The sequence below is a fragment of the Lolium rigidum genome, chromosome 1 (assembly GCF_022539505.1).
Source record: "Lolium rigidum isolate FL_2022 chromosome 1, APGP_CSIRO_Lrig_0.1, whole genome shotgun sequence".
NCBI classification, from domain to species: domain Eukaryota; kingdom Viridiplantae; phylum Streptophyta; class Magnoliopsida; order Poales; family Poaceae; genus Lolium; species Lolium rigidum.
The window spans coordinates 34,312,341-34,335,278 of NC_061508.1; the positions used below are offsets into that span (position 1 = coordinate 34,312,341).

General features: G+C 50.6%; 1 protein-coding gene across 1 annotated transcript; it reads left to right on the forward strand.

Moving 5' to 3' along the window:
• The first annotated feature begins 20,413 nt into the window (after positions 1 to 20,413).
• LOC124685188 (ethylene-responsive transcription factor 1-like) lies at positions 20,414 to 22,423 on the forward strand. Its single transcript, XM_047219518.1, has 3 exons — positions 20,414 to 20,770; positions 21,250 to 22,083; positions 22,165 to 22,423. The coding sequence occupies exons 1-2, from the start codon at positions 20,509 to 20,511 to the stop codon at positions 22,041 to 22,043; spliced, it is 1,056 nt and encodes a 351-aa protein (XP_047075474.1). The 5' UTR covers positions 20,414 to 20,508; the 3' UTR covers positions 22,044 to 22,083; positions 22,165 to 22,423.
• Positions 22,424 to 22,938: the final 515 nt, after the last annotated feature.

Here is a 22,938-nt window from a genome sequence, read left to right on the forward strand (position 1 = left end):
AACAAGATATATCACTTGACTTCGACAAGCGGCAATTTCACATAAAGTAACACACATAGTTTAACAGCTGCATGCACATACAATTATATAAAGTGATTAGGGTTAGAGTAATTAGTGGACTTGATACGTGGCTAAGCCCAGTTCATGTGTAAATGTGGGCTTACTAAATGCACGGGCCTATCTAGATTATATTTCCGGAATTTCCTCTGTCGTTTCCCTTTCCGTCGGAAAGGGCTCCCTCGTTTAAAAAATTCTTTTTCGTTTCTTTTTATGATTTTGCCGTTTTCGTTTCTTTTTCTCCAAACGTCGTTTCCTTTTCCGTATTTGGCCCTCCATTTTCTTTTTCTTCAAAAAGGACGGAAAGTTTCCCTTTCGTTTTCAACGGCACACGCGCATTGGTCGATTTTAACAAAACTTACATACACCATTTGTCTGATTTAGCCTATATTTTAAAAATTTAGAAAATTTAGTGTTGTATTTACTAGTACTATTTAATACATGAACAATGAATCCAAGCTATATATTGAAAATAATAACGTCCAACAAAAAGAGCAAAACCATTTTGTACTATTCAGTGTTGTCGTTAACTAATTAGTAGAATGTACTCCCACCTTCCAATGAAAGTAGTTTGAGATTGGCCAAACTTTGAATATATCTACACTTGAGATTTGCTAAAATTTGGATGTATCTGGTGTAGACACACCTAAAATTTTAACATATCTCACATAGCCTTCATGAGTTCATGGGGCGGAGAAAGTAGGTTATTTGAGAATAAATTTTGAGTCTAGAATGTAGACTATTTCAAAATTGAGGGAGTATATATATATATATATCTTGAAAAAACACACAAAATAACCTGTTTTGTAAAAGATTTTATCAAATCATCTTTTTTGTTTGGCTGAGTCATGCTCCATAGCACGACACCACCTAGTATGGCGTTGGTGGTCGCACGATGCCCCGATCAATGGCGCCATGAGCCGGCCAACGTGGCGGTTATAGCTAGAAGAGTTGTCCACGATATGTTAGTATTGCTCTGTTCGGGACGACATCACTGTAGAGCTTGGCTCCATCATGGATGGAGCCGTACCGGTTTAGGCAAATTCCAAAGAGGAAGACAAAATGCCATTTGATAGGAAGTGCCAGGATTATGGAAACATCATGCGAGTCACTATCATCTCCCCACAACGGATGTGAAAACTATGTATCTTCAGTCTTTGTCGATCAACAAGTCTTGCGATCGCGTAGGGGTTCATGTGTAGCGTTGCCTGAGGCATAAGGTGGACGAATGGGAGAAGACCAGTATTCTTGATATACCGTGTGTATCGCTCGCCGTATGTCGTCTTCTTGACATGAAGCTCATGGCACCTAATGTGACCATTTAAAAACCTTTCCTTTCTCTGTCTAACCGTAAACCTTCCACTACGCCATTTATCATAATGGTCATCTAGGATAGATTCCGGGTTCATCCTACATATGTGAGCAAATGTAGATAATTTAATTATTTTTCAACAAAGAGGGGCATAAGAATTCATAACTTAAATTGCTAGAGTATCAAATGTAGATATTACTTCAATTACCGAGCTAGGTCCTATTACAAGATCAGAGCTTTCCAAATTATCTAAACCACTACCACAATACATGATCAAAGTTGCAATTCCATTTTTTTTTGTAATGGGTGATATTGCATAATCACATATTAGAAAATCTAATATCATACTCAGATATTGGAAAATCTAATGGCATATTCAGATAAAAATGTGATATCACATATTAGAAAAATGAATATCACAGATTTCATGCTCACAGGTTACACAATGAAAAAGGAAATTGATACTTAACGTTATGTCTCTATAAAACTAGCAGATACTCACAGATCTGCTACCACGTACATGCCAAACCGGTCCAAATCGGAATTTTCTGGATGAGCTATGGTTAACCAAATCGGGAGAATACCTCAAGTGTTGGAAGGGGAAGAAAATTCACCGAAAAGCCATTCAGAATGATGGTTTTAGAGTGGGTGGTTAAGGGGGTTGGGCGCCATAGTCTCCAGGCGTGTGTTCATCTTGGCTCGTGAACATGTACGTACGGCTTTGCACGGTGCCGCGGTCAATGGAGCCATACTAAGGCGAAGTGTGTCTTGAACGCCACGTCGAATAGAGCATAGTGCCATTGACCGGGACGTCATACAGCCAGGGTGCTGTCATGGGTGGCATTGTGGTATGGAGCATAGCTCTGTCTGGTGTGGAGCCAAATAAAAAATGTATTTCGTAAAATCATTTTAGGAACAGGTTATTTTTGTGACTTCTTTTCAGATATATCAGGTTATATCGAGGAGTATATATAGTTAACATTTTGTCTTATTTGAAACTGATTAAATCGCATTGATGTGATGTGAGGCCGGCCGTGCTGTGTCGACAACGATGTTACAAGATGGATGGCCAGTTGGTGGCTGCCTGAATGAGTCGATCGGGACAGGGACGAATCCCACGCTGACAGAGGCCGTTTCTTCTGTGCAGGCTAGCTACCTCAGTTCGTGGCTTCGTGCTCCAGCTGGTAGGGGATCTAGATCGATCGTCCCGCGCCATCACGTCTAGCCGGTGTGCCGTCGACGTGCAAGTTCACGGCTCTAGCCTTTTTACCGGCCTCGCATCGGCATCAACACGAGGTTAATTATTGAAATCATGGTCAGCATCTTGATACTATATATAGAGTAGTATCTTATGGTCTTACGATATTATCTTAGCCAATCGATACCATATCAATGGTATCTTAATTTAGCAATATCGTACTTGTAACTCGACACGTATAGTGCTATCCTTGGTACGTATCCCTATATACAACGTCAATACAAAAAAAACAAGGATATCTCCAACGGGACGACGGAAACGAACGCTGAGCTATTGTTTGCGTTCGTGGAGAGCGAAAAATGCGTCTGGACTCTGCTCCAGCGGGGCGATCCAAATGACCGGGCTGTCTGTGGCGACTCAAACCTGGCATAAATATGCGCTTCGGATGCGTCTCTGCGGACGCGCAAAATGTTCGCTTGCGTCTGGCGGAAATTTCATCGGGCCCGCCTTTCAGCGACCCTCGCTCGATGTTGTCTTCTCAGGCGCGCCAGCGACTCGCGCCGCTTCGTCGCTTCGGCAGTCTGCGTCGCGTTAATAGCGATGTCTCGCCTGCCGAGCGGCCGCCGCCCACCACCGCCAATGCAGTAATGGCGATGCCATGCATCCCGCGGTCGTCGGCTGCCTTCGGCCTATAGAAAGCGGGCGCTCGCTTTTCTTCCTCATCCACTCCACACAAATCCTAGCTGCCACAAGCTCCACCGTAGCGCCACCAAGCTCTTCCTGCGATGCAGCCAGCCCCGCGAGGAAGTCCATGGCGGGTCCTGGTGGCCGGCGAGGCGGTCGAGGCCGCGGGCCTGGGCGCCCCCGGGGCCAGGGCCGTGGCCGCCGAGGCGGAGCAGCTACGGCCCCACGGTCGTCGTTGCCTGCGCCGTCCTCATCTTCGCGGGAGGAGCGCTGCTTCAAGTTCCTCCTCCGCATCGACGACGACCCCCTCGGCATCAAGCGGCTCCCGGACAAGTTCGCCGAGTTCATCGATGGCGTCGAGCTGGCCCAGGTGCAGCTACGGGAGGTCAGCTACAACTTCTGTCGGTGGCCCGTCGAGTTGATCTTGTTCGACAGGAAGGGCAAGATGTACCTGCACACGGGATGGGACAAGTTTTCTCGTGACCTCGCGCTCGAGCCCAACTTCTAAGAGCATCTCCACTCGTGCCCCCGTCGAGGCCCCCGGCGAGCGTTTTTTCCATCCGGACGGCGAAATTCGGCCCAGTCGCGCCCCCGGTTCCTCGTTTTCGCCCGGATTTGGCCCTTCATCCATCCGGCGAGCCCACGCCACCCCCGGCCCCCCGGGGAGCGCTCGGGGACTCCGGACGAGTGAAAAGCAAGGAAGGGCCCGATCTGTCGGTGACTCGACGCACGAACCCCACCGCCACGTCGCTCAAAATCTCCCCCACCCCTCGTATCTCTCTCGCCGCCGGCACCACCCCGCCGGCTTGTTGCCCAGATTCCGCCGCCCCTCCTTCCCCACCTGCCTATATTCCGCCGTCTTTCGACGACGGCCTATCTGGCTGCTCTTCCGCCGGCCTGTTTTCCGGCCTGCTTGCTCGTCGTCGCTCGTGGCTCGGGTTGCCTCGACCACGTGTAAGGGTATTTTACCCTTATCCATTATTTTGGTATCTATGACACCGTGCTAGAGTATTTGGACTAATACATGCCTACAAGATGACTTTCAGGTATTAGCCAAAGAGGTATGATGGTGTAGCAATGGAACAAAAAGGCAACGGGAGACCCCCAATTCGACGAAAAATCAGCAAGAATTTCAGAGCCTGGCCGGTCCCAGATCCGGTCGGACCGGCCCTGGCACCGGACAGCCCGGTCGCCGACCGGATCCTCAACCGGTGCCATCCGGGCAATGTCCAGTAAAGAAGACAAGCACTCCGGTCTGCGTCCGGTCACCAGCCCGGTTTCGGACCGGCTGCTCCGGTCCATGGCCCGGTCTGACCGGGCACCAGACCGGGCGGCCCGGTCAGCGACCGGACTTTGCGCCTGTGACATCCGGGCGCCATCCAGTAAGCTCAGAAGCCTGCCCGGTCAAGACCCGGTCCCAGCTCCGGTTGGAAACCGGCCGGCCCGGTCTGTGGCCCGGTCTGACCGGGCTGTGGACCGGCCTGTCCGGCGCCAAATCCGGTCGACCGGGTTTCTCGACGAATCTGGCGATGTGGCAAGTGACCAACGGCCGGTTTTTGAAGAACACTATAAATACCCCTTCTTCTACCTTGGAAGGGTTAGGCAACATACTATAAACTGTTCTTGAGCTCTCTCTCTCCTACTCCATTGCTAGAAACACCAAAAGCCTCAGATCTCCCTCCTCCTCCACCCAAACTCAAATCCCTCCGGGAAATCACTAGAGGAGGACCCGATCTACCGTTCTACCAAGCCAAATCTCATTCCCCCTTGTATTCATTGAGAAGCTTGCTTCCTAGGGTTCCTTGGAAACCCTAGGTGGGCAAGAGGAGTCCGGAAGCATCCGGGCTGTGGATTTGCTCCGGGCAAGATTGTGAAGGTTTGGAGGCTACCTCAAAGTCTACCACAAGTGAGTGAGCTATTCCTTCGTGGGATAGGCTCCGGAGAATAGGGTGAGCCTTCGTGGCGCGGGGAATCCTTCGTGGGACCTCCACTCCTCCAAACGTGACGTACCTTGTTGCAAAGCAAGGGAACACGGGAATACATCCTCGTCTCCGCGTGCTATCGGTTATCTCTAACCGAACTCCTTACTTGTGATTTAACTCGCTCTGTGAGAGCCTTCGTGCTTGAGTTAGTTGTATCCTCATATAGGTTGCTTCATCTAGTTTGCATTAGGCTCATCTTTATATTCCGCAAAGCCTAATATTGCAAAGAAAGAATTAAAATTTGTAGAAACCTATTCACCCCCCCCTCTAGGTTTACCATCTCTATACTTTCACCACGCCCGTCAGGTGTTCGTCCATTTGCCTCGCCGGCCATGGACTCGGACGAAGAGGAGGAGCAGATGTTCGTCGAGCTTATGCAAGAAGAGATGGCAGCAGCCGCCCAAGACGACGAGCACATGATGATCCTTGGTTGCTTGGCAAGCATGTACGCCGGACCGGCAACTCGTCGACGTGGTGGGTCGGCACGAGGTCGCCGGAAGTGCAAGCCGAGACAGCGAATGGAGGGCTACCGCATGTTGTACGCCGACTACTTCGCCGACAATCCATTGCACGGTGTGAGTGTTTTCCGGCGTCGTTTCGGGATGAGCAGAAAGCTATTTCTGCAAATTGTGTATGCCATCCGCCACTTTGATCCCTACTTCGGATGCAAGGCGGATTGCACTTGGTTTGGTTGGATTTTCGTCATCTGCGAAGTGCACGGTGGCTATGAGGATCTTTGGCGTATGGAGCTCCCGGTGATACTGCAGATGACTATCTTCGGATGGCGGAGTCCACCGCCCTTGATTGTTTCTACCGGTTCTGCGGGGCCGTCATAGCGGTGTTCGGGGACTATTACTTGAGATCACCCACCGTCGAAGACACTCGGAGGATCCTTGCAACAAATGAAGCTAGGGGTTTCCGGGGATGCTTGGAAGCATTGATTGCATGCATTGGCAATGGAAGAACTGTCCGTTTGCGTGGCGAGGAATGTACAAGGGTCACAAAAAAGGCTGCACTTCGTGATACTTGAAGCGGTGGCTACCCATGATCTTTGGATTTGGCACTCTTTCTTTGGTATGCCTGGATCCAACAATGACATCAACGTCCTAAAGCTGCTCCCCGGTCTTTTCCAAGCTTGTTGAGGGTCATGCTCCTCCGGTGGACTATGTGATCAATGGTCGGCACTACAACAAAGGATACTACCTTGCGGACGGTATCTATCCAAAGTGGGCAACATTTGTGAAGACTATCTCCAACCACTGCCACCCCCAAACTTTGCGAGTTTGTCAAGAAACAAGAAGCTTGCCGAAAAGACGTCGAGCGAGCATTTGGTGTCCTCCGAGCAGAGATTTGCTGTCGTCCGGTTCCCGCTATGACTTGGTCCAAAGATCAGATGTGGGAGGTGATGAACTGCTGTGTGTGCCTACACAATATGATTATTGAAGATGAGCGAAAGCATCCGGTTCCTCTGGCTGAGCAAGAAGCACCATATGAGAGAGGGTCCTCTTGCACAGCCGAATCACCAGGTGCCTCCATCATGGGCCGCCTTCTTTGCTATGCGCCAGGAGATTCGAGACTCTACAATGCATCAATGTCTTGCAAGATGATGCGGTGGAGCACATATGGAGGCTCAGAGGCAACGCCAACGCCGACGCCAACTAGTCTGTCTTAACTTGTTTGAAAAATTGTGAAATTTGTGTGCTTCATTTGTTTCAGCACTTGTTAAACATTGTACTTGTTATCGCCGAATTTGTTTCGACAATTTTCGTCCTCTTGTTTGCCGAACTTGTTAAATTTTATGTTGAATTTGTTTGAAATATGTCAAATGGTCGAGGTTGGGGGTTTCCTGCCGGGGGGACGGCTGGAACTTCGGCGCTCCCCACGCCAAATCTTCATCCAATCCGGACGAAAATTTTATCGGATTTGGGCGTGGGGAGCGCCAACGAGTGGGAATGCTCTAACTCACCTTCCTCAATGAGGTTGGAACAAGATCTACCTGGACGGTGCACGCACGTGGTGGCCACGCGAGTACGCGACGCACCCGTGAACGTGCGGCTCTCCTCCTCCTCCGAGGCCCTGTCCCCTCGACCGCGCGCCGCTATCGGTGCATGCACCTTTCCTCGGAGGGAATCCCGTGTTGCATCTTTTGCCGCTCTCCACTGCCGCCTGGCTGCTTTGCTTATCTTTTTTCTGCCAAAGTGTGTGCCTTTTGCCTCCGCCCGTACCAAGCAAAAGGAGAAGAACCTAGCTCGGCAAGTTCAATTTTTTAAGGGGCCAGGGCGTACGTGGAGGCTGTGGCATTGTGTAATCCAGCATTTTGTCTGCACTACCTGCAGGGAGTAGCTATGTGGGAGAGACATCGGAGAATTTCCGTGCATGTATATATGCTTCCAAACCATGGCGCTTTGGTAGGCTCACCACCTAATGCATGAGGAGGAATTTGGCATCGGTTGTGACCATAAAGTTTGGTCTTCGGCGCAGGCAGTTCAATTTGGCCGTTTGACATCTCCTGGAAAGCTTGCCTTTCCAACACATGGTCTATAGCAATAGACTAAAGAAATACAAGCTGAAATTTTGGCCCGCCTAAGACTTAGGCATCTAGAACAGAGCGATTCAAATCAGACTAGATCTTCGAGACGACTGACGATAGTTCCACTATCGACGCTGTAGCCTAGACGCCATGCCAGCCCTTAGAGCAAGGCGCATGTGCCACCTCCTCTACCGTGCGAGCACTCCAAGGCGACCATGGCTCCTAGGGGGAGTATTGCACCGATGAAGTTGTCGGTGCAGCCACCTCCACTGCAGATGTGGCAGCGGTGGCGGATCCAAGAATTTGAAGCAGGGTATTTCACCTTGTGATTTTTTTTAATGCCCTTCTAAAAGAATTAAACACAAAAAGGTTAATGCAAACACATAGTCTATAGCAATAGACTCAAAAAAACTAAAATTTTGGTATGGTTAGACTTTAAAGGACATTTCCGACTGAGCGATCCAGATCAGGTTAAATCTTGATGATGATCGGCAACAGCTCCACTTAAGCCCCACCAGCGCTCCGCCTGCTCTTCCGTCCGAGCACTCCAAGGTGACCACGACATCCACGAGGAATGTTGCAGTAACGGAGTTGTCGTCGCGTCCACCTCTATGGCGGACATGTCGAGCATGGCAGCCAGATCTGGCCACTTTCCTCCTCCATTGCACAAATGTCTTGACGTCTTGACCTCAACCGTTAATCTCACACCAGATGGCCCCTACCACCTTTCCGCCACCTAACCAATCACCTATGCACACATGTCATTGCCTTCGCCTCACCCAATCTCCTCAGAAGTATATGCGCGCTCTCCACCGGAGCCATTCCACGGCCGAATTATGCAACACCTCACACATCACACGTCCCCGGTATCTCGCATCAAGGTTCCACACACACGACATCTATGGTTTTCGCACGACGTCCACGATTTTCGCACAACTGACCTTGAAAAGAAAATGCCAATTCAGTAGTCTCTAGGGGCGGACCAATGCAAATCTCATTTAACCATCCAATCACAAGCTTTTCACTTTCAAACTAGAGATGTGTTTAGAGAGGATGCGGGCTACCGAACACGCTGCATATGGATTGCCAGTTGCTCGCTGCCTCACTAGGTCGATCATGGCAATGGTCGATCGAGTCCCACGCTGACACAGCCACACAACCCGTTTTCCTTTTTTTTACGGAACCTCGTCAAGGGGTGGGGAGCTCTCGCATTGCATTTGTTGACGTCAGAAACCCCCTGACGGGCAGAGATGGTCAACACGGTAGAGCCGGGAACAACTAGGGCTGCGGCTGGCCCCAGTCCCTCAGAGCGACGGCCCGCAAAGCCTCCCGGTCGCACGTCCGATGTTTATCACAAGGGCGTGCCACCCGACCTATACCTGGCCGGGAAGGTGTGGATGATGCCTCGCTTAGTTTCCTACGGGGCACACACGTAAACATTAAATACGAGCCTCGATCGGCTCTCGGGTTATCCTGTGAATCGGCTCGGAGAGCCGATCCACCCATGATCCGGACGAGGTGTCCGAATATATGGTGGTCCCGCTGATCAAGGTAAAGCTAATGAGATCTACGACGATTTAGGGTTTTCACCGCATAATCGGATCATCCTACTCACGATTGGGCCTCGCGCTCGCGCACGGTGACCGTAAGCCGATCCTAGACAGGGCCTAAAAACCAACACGAGGTTGATCCCCGGAACATCCTTTCTAGGGCTAGCAAACGCCACCCTACACGCCAGCTGGATCCTCCAACCCTTTGTAAGGCCTAACTATTGCGGATGTTAAACTAATCCTTGATGAACAAGGAGCAACCGTAACGGATCAGATCTACTTAACTATGATCAGCGGGTGCCGCCCCTACACCTAAGATAGGTGTAAGGGCGGCTAGACATGCAAGGGTTGCACTACGAAAGCATGTAATATGAAGAACAATGCTAACCCTAACATATCTAAGATAACTACGTTGCTCGCCATCAAAAAGGCTTCGATACGAGCAACGCATGAACAACGGGGATAGGCATTACGCTGCCTAGATCGCAAGATGCGATCTAGGCAGCATGGTGCTTACCGGTAGAAACCCTCGAGACGAAGGAGTTGGCGATGCGCCGAGATTTGTTTGTGGTTGAACGTTGGTTGTTGTTTATTCCATAAACCCTAGATACATATTTATAGTCCAGCGGACTTTCTAATGTGGGCGTGCACCAAACCGTGCACGAGTAAGATTCTAACTTCTAAACTAAGATGCGATCTAATATTTTACAGATACACGGGCAATTAAGCCCAACTTGGTATAAAAGGCCGATTCACGTATTTCTTCTATATATATTCTTCGAGTCCATCTTGATCGCGGCCCACCTTCGACTCGGTCAAATTCCGGTGATAACACATGCCCCCTGGTTTTGGAAATGACATTTCCAAAATCATTATGCTCTTCTTTTGTCGGGTCATGTCGTGGCGGAGCGGAAGCGCCGCGGAATCCTCATCATGATGCCTTGCCCCTTCCACTTCTCCACGTGGCCGCAAAACTCTCCTGTTGGGCAACATCTCCTCGGAAACTGCTGTGGCATTGAATCTCTCTCATATCCCCTTTATTTAACCGTTCTAAACAGCTTGTGTCTCCTTCGTCCTCCTCGCCTCAGCACCAAAAAACCCTCTGTGCCACCATGTCTTCTTCCTCCTCCTCCGAGCTTTCCTACGGGTCCGACTCCTCCCGCGAGACGCCACCGGAAATTCGTGCCCCAGAAGACTGGGACGAGGAGAGCCATGCCTCCTCCATTTGGTCTGAGGACGACAAGTCCTTGACCAGCGGGGACGAAGATCTTCAGTTCCTCGCCGACGGGGAACTGGAGTCAAAAAGCGAGGACGACCAGTTCTCCTGGGACGGCTGCCCCACTTCTGAAGAAGAGGGAGAGGAAGACGACGACGACGACGACTCCCTCGAGGGCTACCCGCCGGCGAAACGCCTCCGCATGTGGTGGGACGACGACAGCAGCGACGATGAAGACGGGGATGAAGCCCCCGTGGAGGGCTACGGGAGTAGCGACGAGGAGCCCATCGGCAGCAGGTGCCGATGAGGGTTCTCGAGGATGACGATGAGGGCGTGATGGCCCGTAGATTAGGATCTACTAGTATAGGCCTAGCAGTAGTAGATTGGTCAATAGACCCTCCTTTTGTTCTTCCTTCCTTGAGCAATCGGCTCCCCATTGTAAGAAATCCCAATACTAATGAAGGATTCCCTTAACTTGATTTCGCCGATTTCTTTCATGCTGAGTTTGTCGACTGTTGGCCTAATCCATGCTTAGTGACTGATGGCAACGCATCAGTTTCACGATAATCTGCGAGACAGGCCAATTTAGCCATCCCTCCAAGCTAGCCAGCTCTGCCGATGACGATGGCACAGCCGATCTTAGTAAGCTGGCGACTTGATCTTTGAGCAGGCGTCTTTAAAAGAGCCCTGGAACTGTCTTGGATGCTCAAACTGATGACTCTGTAACAGAACACCACTCTCCAGACCAGTTATGTCGTAGGGCTAGCCGATTCCAACCAAATCGGCTCCCCAGAGCGAAGATCTTTAGAGCGAGCTGCCCCCCGAGCCTTAATCAAGGCGAATCAGCCACATGTGCCGACATTAGTCTTAACTCATGACGTAGCCCCAAGCAGAGAACCTTCAGGGTGAGCTGCCCCCCGAGCTTCTTCAGTCTACTTCTTGCGCCTTGCAAGTCAGATCAGTTCCTTCCTTACCCTGATTTGCACGTCCAGGCTGCTCTTGGCGTTGTTCTTGAAGAGAGGATCCGAGCCCTTAAACCACTCCGTTGAGGAGTTCTTCCATTAAAATCTCCCTTCGTGCTCCATTGATCCTCTTGAGTCGATGACCATGCATCGGCTTTCATATCCTTAAGTCGATGTCTGCTGCATCGGCTGTGCTCAAAAATTTTCGATATTTTGAATTTTTTTTTTACGGCCGACTTATGCATCGGCCCCCACACTCCAATACCCATCACCAAAGGATGAGATACTTCTACTGCATACCCTCGTATTTTATCCACCTGGGTGCCCCCCGAGCCGATTCTCGTCAAGAGATTTGATGGTATCGGCTCGTTGGATAACATGTTGAACCCGGTGCAGAATGGATGGTGAGGATAATTTTGGCCGATTGCTTGGAATCGGCCTCCATGTTGCTTGTTCGATGAAGGTTTTGTAATGTCCCTTCATAAATTTTTGGGGCCGATCACAAGGATCAGCCTCGCCACGTTAACTTATTGACGTGCCCTTGCTACTCGTTCAGGCTGGTAGATAAAACCAGCCCGATCTCTCGACCTTATCATGTTGGTGCGCTTGCTGTCGTCCACCTTAAGTGCGTCGTGTAAACGTGGAGCACTAAGCTTCGTCGGAAGAACGAGCACCATGTTTGTGCCGCCCGATGTTTCATCATCGGCTTTCCTTTGCTTGGGGCGCCACTCCATTTTCCGTGGACGACCCTCTTCATCCGGGGCTCGGCTGGATCTTCGCGGCCGAATCAGGCCTTGCCTTCCTCAATGTATGCAAGTATAACCTCTCGGCTTCCTCCGGGCCGCGCAATCGCCGAACCCTGCGTTTCGAGAACGGCTGAGTCCATCGGGGCACCACCTTGGCCGGTGGTACTCGTCTTCTTCTTCTCCCTCGTCTTCGAATCTTCGAGATCTTCCAACCGAGGTGACTCAGCTCGTTTGCTCGTGGCGGGAGAGGCCCTAGGCGCTTGAATACGGACACGTTAGCTGCCTCCTTCTTCTTCCGGTTGCATTACGGGCAATTGCCGATTGTTGGCAATCGGCTCATTCCCGAATCCCGGCAGTGTCCGAAAAGGGACGAGTCCCAATGCCTATCCTCGTTGACTTGCTCCCCCAGCTTTTCCTTGGCACGGCGCTCGTGCTCCTCCTCATCATGATCATGCCGACGACGTCTCCTGTCGTCCCTAGCCAGGCGATCTTCTTCATCATCGCCGTTGTATCGCCGGCGTTGGTCATGCGCGACTCACATACTTGTTGAGGAGGTGATCGGAGAGAGGTCGTTGATACCTTATGTTTTTCACCTCTCCCTCCGTGACGTAGCGCTTGCCGTCTTGGCGGAGCCGATCGCGTGGAGCGGCTTCCTCCGTATCTTTGCTATGAGAGCAGCCTGCCCTCATCTCCATCCTTGCCGGCGTGGTGTCCGGATCCTACCATGTCGATCGCTGAACGAAGATCCTGGCCGGCAACCTTCATGGTAAGAATACTCCACCATGTTAACGGCGGGGAAAGGGTGTGTGTCGACCTTCATGGCGTATCGGTTAAAAATCAACCGTCCATTTTCTATCGCCATTTGGATCTGCTGCCGCCACACCTGCAGTCGTTGGTGGTGTGGGAGAACGTGTTATGCCATTTGCGGTATGGCTTTCCGTTCAGCTCTTGCACCGTGGGGAACTTGTGGCCTTCGGTACCTTTATATGCTTCTCCGTGAGTAAGAGATCAAAAATCTGCTCCGTCTTGGTCACGTCGAAGTCGAACCCTTTTGGAGGGCCTTGTGGCTTCACCCATTTGCGAGTCCACGGGGCCTGTCGCTCGAGTCCATTCAGCCACTCGCTATCTCTCGATCTCCCGCGAGCACCTTCATCCTCGTCTGCCTCAACCGGGGTCACCGCACGCTTGAATTTGTCCTGGTAAACATCCGGGTGACGCTGCTCATATGCCGACAGCTTCGCACCATGTGCGCCAACGAAGGGTAGTCTCGCTTGGGAGGCCACGTCCTTAATCGATGATGAGAGACCCACCACCGCCAACTCGATCGCTTCTTTTTCATTTATATGAGCCGAAAAGCATCGGTTCCTAATGGTCCTGAAGCGCTGGACGTATTCCGACACCTGTCTCCCCGCGCTTCGTCGTACTTGCGCTAGATCGGCAATACCAACATCGGAAGCCTCCGAGTGATACTCGCTCATGGAACTGTTCTTCCAAGCTGCTTCCAAGTCCGAATGGAGTTCGGTGGCAGCGACGTGTACCACCCGAAAGCCGATCCTGTGAGGGACCGTGCAAAGAACCTCACGCGCAACTCGTCCGACGCTGAGATCGTGCCCGACTGTGCCAAATATCGGCTCACATGCTCGATGGAGCTGGAACCATCTGATCCACTAAACTTTGTGAAGTCCGGGAGCCGATATTTGGGTGGCAGCGGGATCAGTTCGTAGTCGTTGGGGTACGGCTTGGTGTAGCCGAACGTCTTCCTTTTCGGCATCATGCCAAACTGATCTTTCAGGATTGCACAAATCTGACCCGCTGTGATGGCTGAAGGTGTCGAACCCTGAAGATTCGCCGGGGTGGCATACTTGACCAGCCATGCTTGCTTTTCTGGATCTAAGCCAACTGCAGGAGCTGGGCTGTGGAGGTTTGTCGGAGTGGCGTATTTAGCTAGCCACGTTTGCTTCTCGAGATCGGCTCCCGACGTTCCTCCTGCCGTTCCAGAGGCCCCCTGACGTTGCGGCCTCGGTTCGAAAGTGCCCGGGCGTTGTAGTCTGCGTACGTATGCGCACGCGTATCCGTGCGGGATCTCCTTGGGTGCCTCGGGTAGGAATTGGTAGTCACTAGGATCACCACCAATCTTGTAGACGACGTATGCCGATGAGTTCGGCGGTTCCGGTGCTGCCCATGCGAACGGCTCGGGGCCGGAGTGGCATCTCTCCTTTGAAAGTCCCCGGAGGCTGGTCCCGACGGAGAATACCGGTGGCTCATGATTTCCCGGACGACGCGCAGAGCGACACGCTCCAAAGTGTTCACCAGGCTCTCAGAGTGGCGGTGCAGCGAATGAGCCACCATGTAGTTGATTTCCTGCCGCAACGACCTGGTGCGTTCTTCCGACGGGGCGGAAAGGTCCACTCCATCGAGTGCGCCTTCGGTGTGAAACCCTTCCACCCGACGCCATGGGAGCGGGTTCGGTGGAAAGAGCCGATGAGTTCGGCTTCGAGGGTTGCCTTGATCTCGTCATGTTTCTTCTTGAGCTCATCAGGCAGATCCTCGTAGGTGACCGGAGTGTCTTCCGCCATCTCGGATGTGGATGGCGATGTTGTGGATGTCGAAGGTTGTCCCACCGGGCGTGCCAGAATGTGTTGACGTCAGAAACCCCCTGGCGGGCAGAGATGGTCAACACGGTAGAGCCGGGAACAACTAGGGCTGCGGCCGGCCCCGGTCCCTCGGAGCGACGGCCCGCAAAGCCTCCTCGGTCGCACATCCGATGTTTATCACAAGGGCGTGCCACCGACCTATACCTGGTCGGGAAGGTGTGGATGATGCCTCGCTTAGTTTCCTGCAGGGCACACACGTAAACATTAAATACGAGCCTCGATCGGCTCTCGGGTTATCCCGTGAATCGGCTCGAGAGCCGATCCACCCATGATCCGGACGAGGTGTCCGAATATATGGTGGTCCTGCTTGATCAAGGTAAAGCTAATGAGATCTACGACGATTTAGGGTTTTCACCGCATAATCGGATCATCCTACTCACGATTGGGCCTCGCGCTCGCGCACGGTGACCGTAAGCCGATCCTAGACAGGGCCTAAAACCAACACGAGGTTGATCCCCGGAACATCCTTTCTAGGGCTAGCAAACACCACCCTACACGCCGCTGGATCCTCCAACCCTTTGTAAGGCCTAACTATTGCAGATGTTAAACTAATCCTTGATGAACAAGGAGCAACCGTAACGGATCAGATCTACTAAACTATGATCAAGCGAGGTGCCGCCCCTACACCTAAGATAGGTGTAAGGGCGGCTAGACATGCAAGGGTTGCACTACGAAAGCATGTAATATGAAGAACAATGCTAACCCTAACATATCTAAGATAACTACGTTGCTCGCCATCAAAAAGGCTTCAGGACGAGCAACGCATGAACAACGGGGATAGGCATTACGCTGACTAGATCGCAAGATGCGATCTAGGCAGCATGGTGCTTACCGGTAGAAACCCTCGAGACGAAGGAGTTGGCGATGCGCCGAGATTTGTTTGTGGTTGAACGTTGGTTGTTGTTTATTCCATAAACCCTAGATACATATTTATAGTCCAATGGACTTTCTAATGTGGGCGTGCACCAAACCGTGCACGAGTAAGATTCTAACTTCTAAACTAAGATGCGATCTAATATTTTACACATACACGGGCAATTAAGCCCAACTTGGTATGAAAGGCCGATTCACGTATTTCTTCTATATATATTCTTCGAGTCCATCTTGATCGCGGCCCACCTTTAACTCGGTCAAATTCTGATGATAACAGCATTATAAAAAAAGAAAATTAGTTCAGTTAATGAATCGCTAATTAAGGAAAACCGGCCTTTGTTGAAGCTAGCTGAGTTGGTGTTTCGTGAGGTAGGGGATCTAGATGGATCGTGCCGCGCCGTGACGTATGCCGCTGTGCCGTGGACGTGCAACTCTACGGCCCTTCTCTTTTCACCGGCCGCATCACCCATCACCACGAGGTGGTACGTTTCGGCCGGGTTAATTATTGGGCCGTGAAAATCGGCCTGGACGGCACGCGCACGTGCTGGCCACGGGACGCGGCCGGGCAACACCCGTGAACGTGCGGCTCTCCTCTTCCGACCGCGCGCAGTCAGTGCATGCAGCTTTCATCGGATCGTCGGAATCGCACGTATCTCGCGCTTGACTGCCGTCTGGCTCTTTGATTATCTTTTTCTGGCCAAGTGTGGGCAAAGCCTTTTGCCGCCAGGTCACCGCTAGGTACAAGTAAAGGAGAAGAACCTAGCTCGGCTATCGGATACCGATGTATATCCTAGAGTTTATCAATTTGCCCACACTGACAGTTTCAATTTTTTAAGGGGCGTGGAGGCGTGTGGCATTGTGTAATCCAACATTTTGTCTCCACTCGACCTAAGACATCTTTCTCAACAAAAATCTCTCTTTACTAGAAATGTAGCCTTGCTATATCCCCTTGGTTTATTTGGGTCGGGAAGCAAATCCAGCAATATGGTGCATTTTTTCTTCTGATAATATTCTAGAGATTTTAAGACAAACACATGTATGTTGAAAAAAAGCAAAATATGTGAATGCCGAAAAGTGCATGAATAAATAAAAGAGCATGAAGGCTTCATAGCTTTGTCGGGTTGCACGTGCCGCCTGAGCCCATCGACAACTCCTATTATTCCTCGTCGTAGTCGGTTGTGAGGATGTCGGGTAGACGACTGCATGAAGGCTTGGTGGTGGGTAACATTGATGACGTCTACGACGGTGCGGGCAGGCACCGCCTGCAACCACCTTCGCTCGGCGATGTTATCCGATCGTGGATTCTCGCTAGTGAAGCGGTTAAGTGCCGCCTCACTCTCCTCGCGGAACAGTGTTGACTAGTAGTTGATATCCATGTTGTACCTTGTGTCTAGCTACACAGCGTGCTTTCGCCTGATGGAAGATTTCTTCACTGGCGGATTGGCCGGCGGGTTCATGCAACACATGCATCTTGCGCAAGCTGATGGCCTGGCCCCTTGGAACTGTCGCTTTTAGCGGCGCAAGGATGTCAAATTTGATGAAGATGGTGGGAGAGAAAGTCGCAACGGTGGAGAGAAAATATGTACGGTGGTGGCCTCCCGCTACCGGTGATCTCGAAGTGGCGATGGCGATGGGTGTGAGGAGTGGGTCATCCCACCGCTAGCCTGCCCAGCCTTCATAGGGTGCAAGAGTAGAGCGGCCAACATTCATAGCGACGCAGTCCTCAAGTGATCGACCAACCATCGATGTAGTCCTAAAATGGTCGTCCTGCCGTCGATGTGAAGGCGAAGGAGGATTCAGCCGCTGCCATGCAAGCCTAGGGTGGACGCGGGAGTACACATGCGTGTTCCATGGTGCGTCCGCACAGATGCATTGCCTGCTCAAAGTTGGGCCAGGAATGGATAAATATCATGCCGCTAGATCACATTTTTGTTATACGTATATCTGCTAGAACCAAAATGTGCGTTTGGGTTGGGCCGCTAGAGATATACTAAATGTAGGGATGTAGAAGTTGAGACCCTGAGAAATTCCGTGCATGCATGTATACAAATTCCAAACCATAGCACTTTTCTTTTTTGAAATTCTCCAAACCATGGCACTTTGGTATGCTCACCTAACGCATGAGGAATTCCGCATTGGTTGTGCCCGTAAAGTTTGTTGTTCGGCACAAGGCATTTGGCCATTTGACGTACCGTGAAAAATGCTGACCGGTTGATCACAAGTTGAGCAATCAGAACAGCATCGGAGAAAAAACAGATTAGCTAGTTTGGCTTGGTCACCCTTTTCTGACTTGAAAAATGCCCAAGAGTACTTGCACTGAATAAGCTAGTGTGTCCTGTCAAGAACACCGAATCTAAGCGACTACCAGATGAAAATCAGAATCGGCTGATGGACCTCAGCCGTTAATCCCACATCAGATGGCTTCTACCATGCTTCCTCCAACCGACCAGCAGTGCAGTCTAGGCCCGCAATTAAAACTCAAAACTCGCGAACTAAACGAGTAACTCGACACTCGGTTCGAACTCGATGTATAACAAGTCGAGCTCAGTTTTAACTTTTGTCGTTAAACGAGTTGAAGCTAAATGAGCCGAGTTCACCTAGCTCGCGAGTAGCTCATTTACCTTGGTAAAAATCAGTACTAGATTGTACAAGAAGCTAATACAACCTAAGTGACGAAGTCATCACGGCCTAAACCCACTTGTTATATGTGATAAGTCATGGACACTTGTGATTTGTTTGCTTTTCTTGCGATGTTTCTCGTTAATATGGTTTATTCCATGTTAAATGATTCGCCAATATTATTATTGATTGCTGTACTTTGTCAGTTGTATTATTTTGATACAATATTTATAATGATTGGTGTGTATCATATATGCCCAAATAATAATAAAAAGCATGATATATTATACATGTTTCTTCAACAGTTCTTGACAAGCTACTCGCTAGCTTTGCGAGTCAAACCGAGTTTCAGAACATCTCCAGTCGCGTCCCCAAACCGTCCCCCAAATGGCGCCGGATCGAACGTTTGGGGGACGTGTTTCGTTCGTGCCGCGTTTGGGGGACGTCGCTCCCTAGCCGCGTCCCCCAAACGATGCCCCCGAACATTAAAATACTTTTTTTTTGTTTTTTTGCATTTTTATTTCAATAAAGGGAAGAAACATACCACAAACTAATACATAATTGGGAATGTGGTTTACACGAAGATATAGTTTCGAACATGGTTTTCCACAAACTAATACATAGTTTGAATCATGGTTGACACAAATATAAAATATTGTAAAATAACTAAACCTAATTAGGCCGGGCATCGAATGTTTCGTGTGTTCACTGCCAAGAAAGAACACTCGAGGGCACACCCACTCACCCAAACTGGAAAAATCTAGCTGTTGACGGTGCCCCTGTTGGTTCTTCCGAGGAAGAACAACCAGAAACCTTCGTGCATTTTTTCGCTGCGAAGAAACAACACTCATCAGTCGTCGTCCTCCTCGGCCCTGTCGCCGTGGTAGTTTTGGCGGCAACGCGTCTCGTCGAACACCTTGACGCTCATGTTCCTGTCGCCAAAGTAGGAGAACACGAGCACGAAGCTGGCTTCGAGGCGGTGGCAGCGTGCGAACTTCTTCCAGCCGATGTGAAGGTACATCTTGCTGCGCGCGTTGTAGATCACGTCCACGATCCACCGGCAGCAGCCGCAGTCCCCCCCGTAGATGCAGCGAGACCGGGCGCTCGTCGCCGGCGATGAAGTCGGCGAAGGTGTCCGGTAGCCTCTAGATGCCGTGTGGGTCGCCCTCGAGGACGACGACGAACTTGATAGCACGGGTCCCTCCTCGTCTTGCATGTCTGACGATGAGGATGACGACGGTGTCGCAGGCGTCAGCGAGGGTGCAGCTTTGCTGCGCCCACGACCACGACCACGACCGCGAGCTCACCACGACCGCGAGCTCGGCCTCCGCCTCTACCAGCCATGGCATCGACTCTTGAGATGGTGGTGGCTAGGGTTGGGGAGAGAGGCGCTAGGGTTTGTGTGTCGAAGGACGATGAGAGGCGGCCCTTTTTATAGGCCGGAGGGAGGCGGGGGAGCGGTGGCGCTCATTAACGCCGGCACGCAGAGCTAGGCGCGACGAGACGCTTCACTGCGCCTCTGCGGGAACTATACCATCGCTGCGCGCCAATAACTTCCGTCGCGAGGTAGGCGACGGTTAGGTTAAAATTCAATGTGCCACTGACGCATCAGTTCCGCCACTCCCCGCCTCGCTTTTCGGTGTGTCCGGTGTCCCCGGAGCGTCCCCTGTGTGGCGGGAACGGATTCGAGACGCCGAACACCGCATCGGGCCGCACCGAACAAAAAATGACTCTGGCGACGGAAAACTTTTTTTTATCCGGCGTATCCCAAATCTTTTAGAGAACGATTTGGGAAACGCGACTCTCTCAAGCTTGGTTGTTAAATAAGTCGAGTCGGCTAGTTGACCGAATTTTAGCGAGCCGAGCGGCTCGAATTCCAGACCTAGTGCTGTCACGTCTTGTTCTATTTATTTTTCTTTTTTTTGCCTTAGTTTCGGAAGAAAAAAAAGTGGCGTCACCTCGCGGAGTTTCCTAGCAAGTATTTATGCGCTCTCCGCCGGGGCCATTTCCTTTCTGAAGCCAAGTGCGCAACAACGCATCACACACCAACCGAGCCAGCCGTCTCTCGTTTCTTCGCTTTTGCTCTGTCGCTCTTCCCCTTGTTCCACCCCACCAGACACCAGCCATGTGCGGCGGCGCGATCCTCTCCGACATCATCCCGCCGCCGCGCCGGGTCACGGACGGCCCCCTCTGGCGGAACCAGAAGAAGAAGGGGCCGAGGGGGGATGCCGTGGTCGCGAGGCGCCGCCGCGCGCCCGAGGAGGAGGAGAGCTACGAGGACTTCGAGGCCGACTTCGAGGGCTTCGAGCAGGGGCTCGGGGAGGCCGAGATCTGGTCCGAGGACGAGGCCAAGCCCTTCTCCGCCGCCAGGAAACGCGTCGCCGCAGGTATTGCCTTTTTTGGGTCACCGGCTTTGGATCTGTTGAATCTCATGTTGATTCTGTTTAGGATTTCGGAGATCGATTTGACCTTTTCCAGGTGATCTGCTGCTCGGATTAGATAGTTGCATCTTCGATTTGTTTACCTTGAAGTTAAATCTTTGCAATTGTTCATCTCAAGTCCGTTAATTCAGCGTGTTGTCGATTCGTCTAGTCTCTGGTGCCGTGTCTTTTTTCTTGAACACAATCTCTGGCGCCGTGTCGATCCTTTGTTTTTAGGACAACTCTCCTAAATCATGAATATGATATGACGTGGGTAAACTCCTATTGGTGAATAGATCGAGCTTCCTCACGAGCATATGAGTTGGGCTGTTTATGAGAATTAGACTTTTCGTTAATGTTAAGTTTTGACTTACCCTGACTTTATGTGTAAACTTGAATCTTTATCTCACTGCTTCATCCTGATAGAATTCATGCATGTACAGCTGCTGCTGCTGTTGATGGCTGTGCATCAGGGTCCGCCAAAAGGAAGAGAAAGACCCAATTCAGGGGCATCCGCCGCCGCCCTTGGGGTAAATGGGCTGCTGAAATCAGAGACCCTCGCAAGGGTGTCCGTGTCTGGCTTGGCACTTACAACTCTGCCGAGGAAGCTGCCAGAGCCTATGATGCTGAAGCAAGAAGGATCCGTGGCAAGAAGGCAAAGGTCAATTTCCCAGATGAGGCTCCTGTGGCTTCTCAAAAGCGCTGTGCTAAGCCTACCTTTGTGACGTTGCCTGAGTTCAACACCGAAGAGAAGCCGGTAGTCAATGCCGTGGCCAACACAAACGCGTACTCCTATCCTCTTGCTGACTACACCGTCTGTGAGCCATTTGTGCAGCCTCAGAACATGTCATTCGTGCCTACAATAAATGCTGTTGGAGCTCCTTTCATGAATCTTTCCTCTGACCAGGGGAGCAACTCCTTTGGTTGCTCAGAATTTAGCTGGGAGAATGGTACCAAGACCCCTGATATCACATCTGTGCTTGCATCCATTCCCACCTCGACCGAGGTTGATGAATCTGCATTCCTTCAGAACAATGCCAGTGATGCATCACTACCTCCTGTGATGGATACTGCCAATGTTGATCTCGCCGACTTGGAACCATACATGAAGTTCCTCATGGATGGTGCTTCAGATGAGTCACTCGACAACATTCTAAGCTGTGACGGGTCTGAGGACATGGTAAGCAACATGGACCTTTGGACTTTCGATGACATGCCCATTTCTGCCGATTTCTACTGAGGCTCTGAGGTCAATTGGTGCCTGTACATATAGACAAAGGGTAAGCATCTGCAACTGTGGAAATAACTCACTGTTATACTTCAGTTTCCATTTCCATAACTACCCCACTTCATTTTTCAGGAATAAGTATTCTGGACATCAAGAAGTGCTTGTGTCAGGCGCCTCTGTTGAGCAGTAGTTATGTTTGTATACTTTTATATCTAGCTTAAATGTCAGTTTGATCGCAAAAGTCTGAAGTGATATGTTGCAATGGATCTATGTTCTGTACCCTACTTGAGTATCTATCTGTGGAACTAGTATGAGACTGGAACACTCTATGTTGTATTTTTGTTCTACCTTATTGTAATTGGCACAAAAGACTGCAAAACTTTGAATTTGTAGCCAATTCTGGGTATCTGATGCTTTGTTTTGCTAATACGCTATTTCATCATTTGCTGCAATGCTGGGAGTCTGCTTGAGTACCTTGTCATGGTTATTGCGGATTTTGGGGGTAATTAGCATCTAGTATATTGACATGGCGTAAACATATTACCATATTGGCCAACATTCTTCTATACTAAATTTCTCGAACTAAAGCTGTATTTGTATTATACTGGATTGGCAGCTTCCAAGTCAAGATATATTGGACTAGTTTGCTGCTTACCGAAGATGTGGTAAACTAGTCATCGTTCCTGCAATTGTACTTTCAACTAGGTTTCTCAGGAGTGGAATTACCGGGAATGACCGGAGTGATAAAGATTGTGGCTTTGAGACCAGAATGATAAAGAACGTGAGACTGAGTTCGCATGTCCCCATTCTCTGATGCCTTCCATGTCTAGCGCCACTACCGGCACTGAGGGACAATGACAGTGGAACGAACTTCATGTCAGTCAATTTCTCTGAAATATCGTGACGG

What these genes read in the sequence shown, in the direction of transcription:
- LOC124685188 (XM_047219518.1), top strand. Translation starts at nt 20,509, where the DNA reads ATGTGCGGCGGCGCGATCCTCTCCGACATCATCCCGCCGCCGCGCCGG. An exon ending in CAGGAAACGCGTCGCCGCAG is followed by an intron (nt 20,771 to 21,249) that starts GTATTGCCTTTT and finishes CATGTACAGCTG; the next exon opens with CTGCTGCTGTTGATGGCTGT.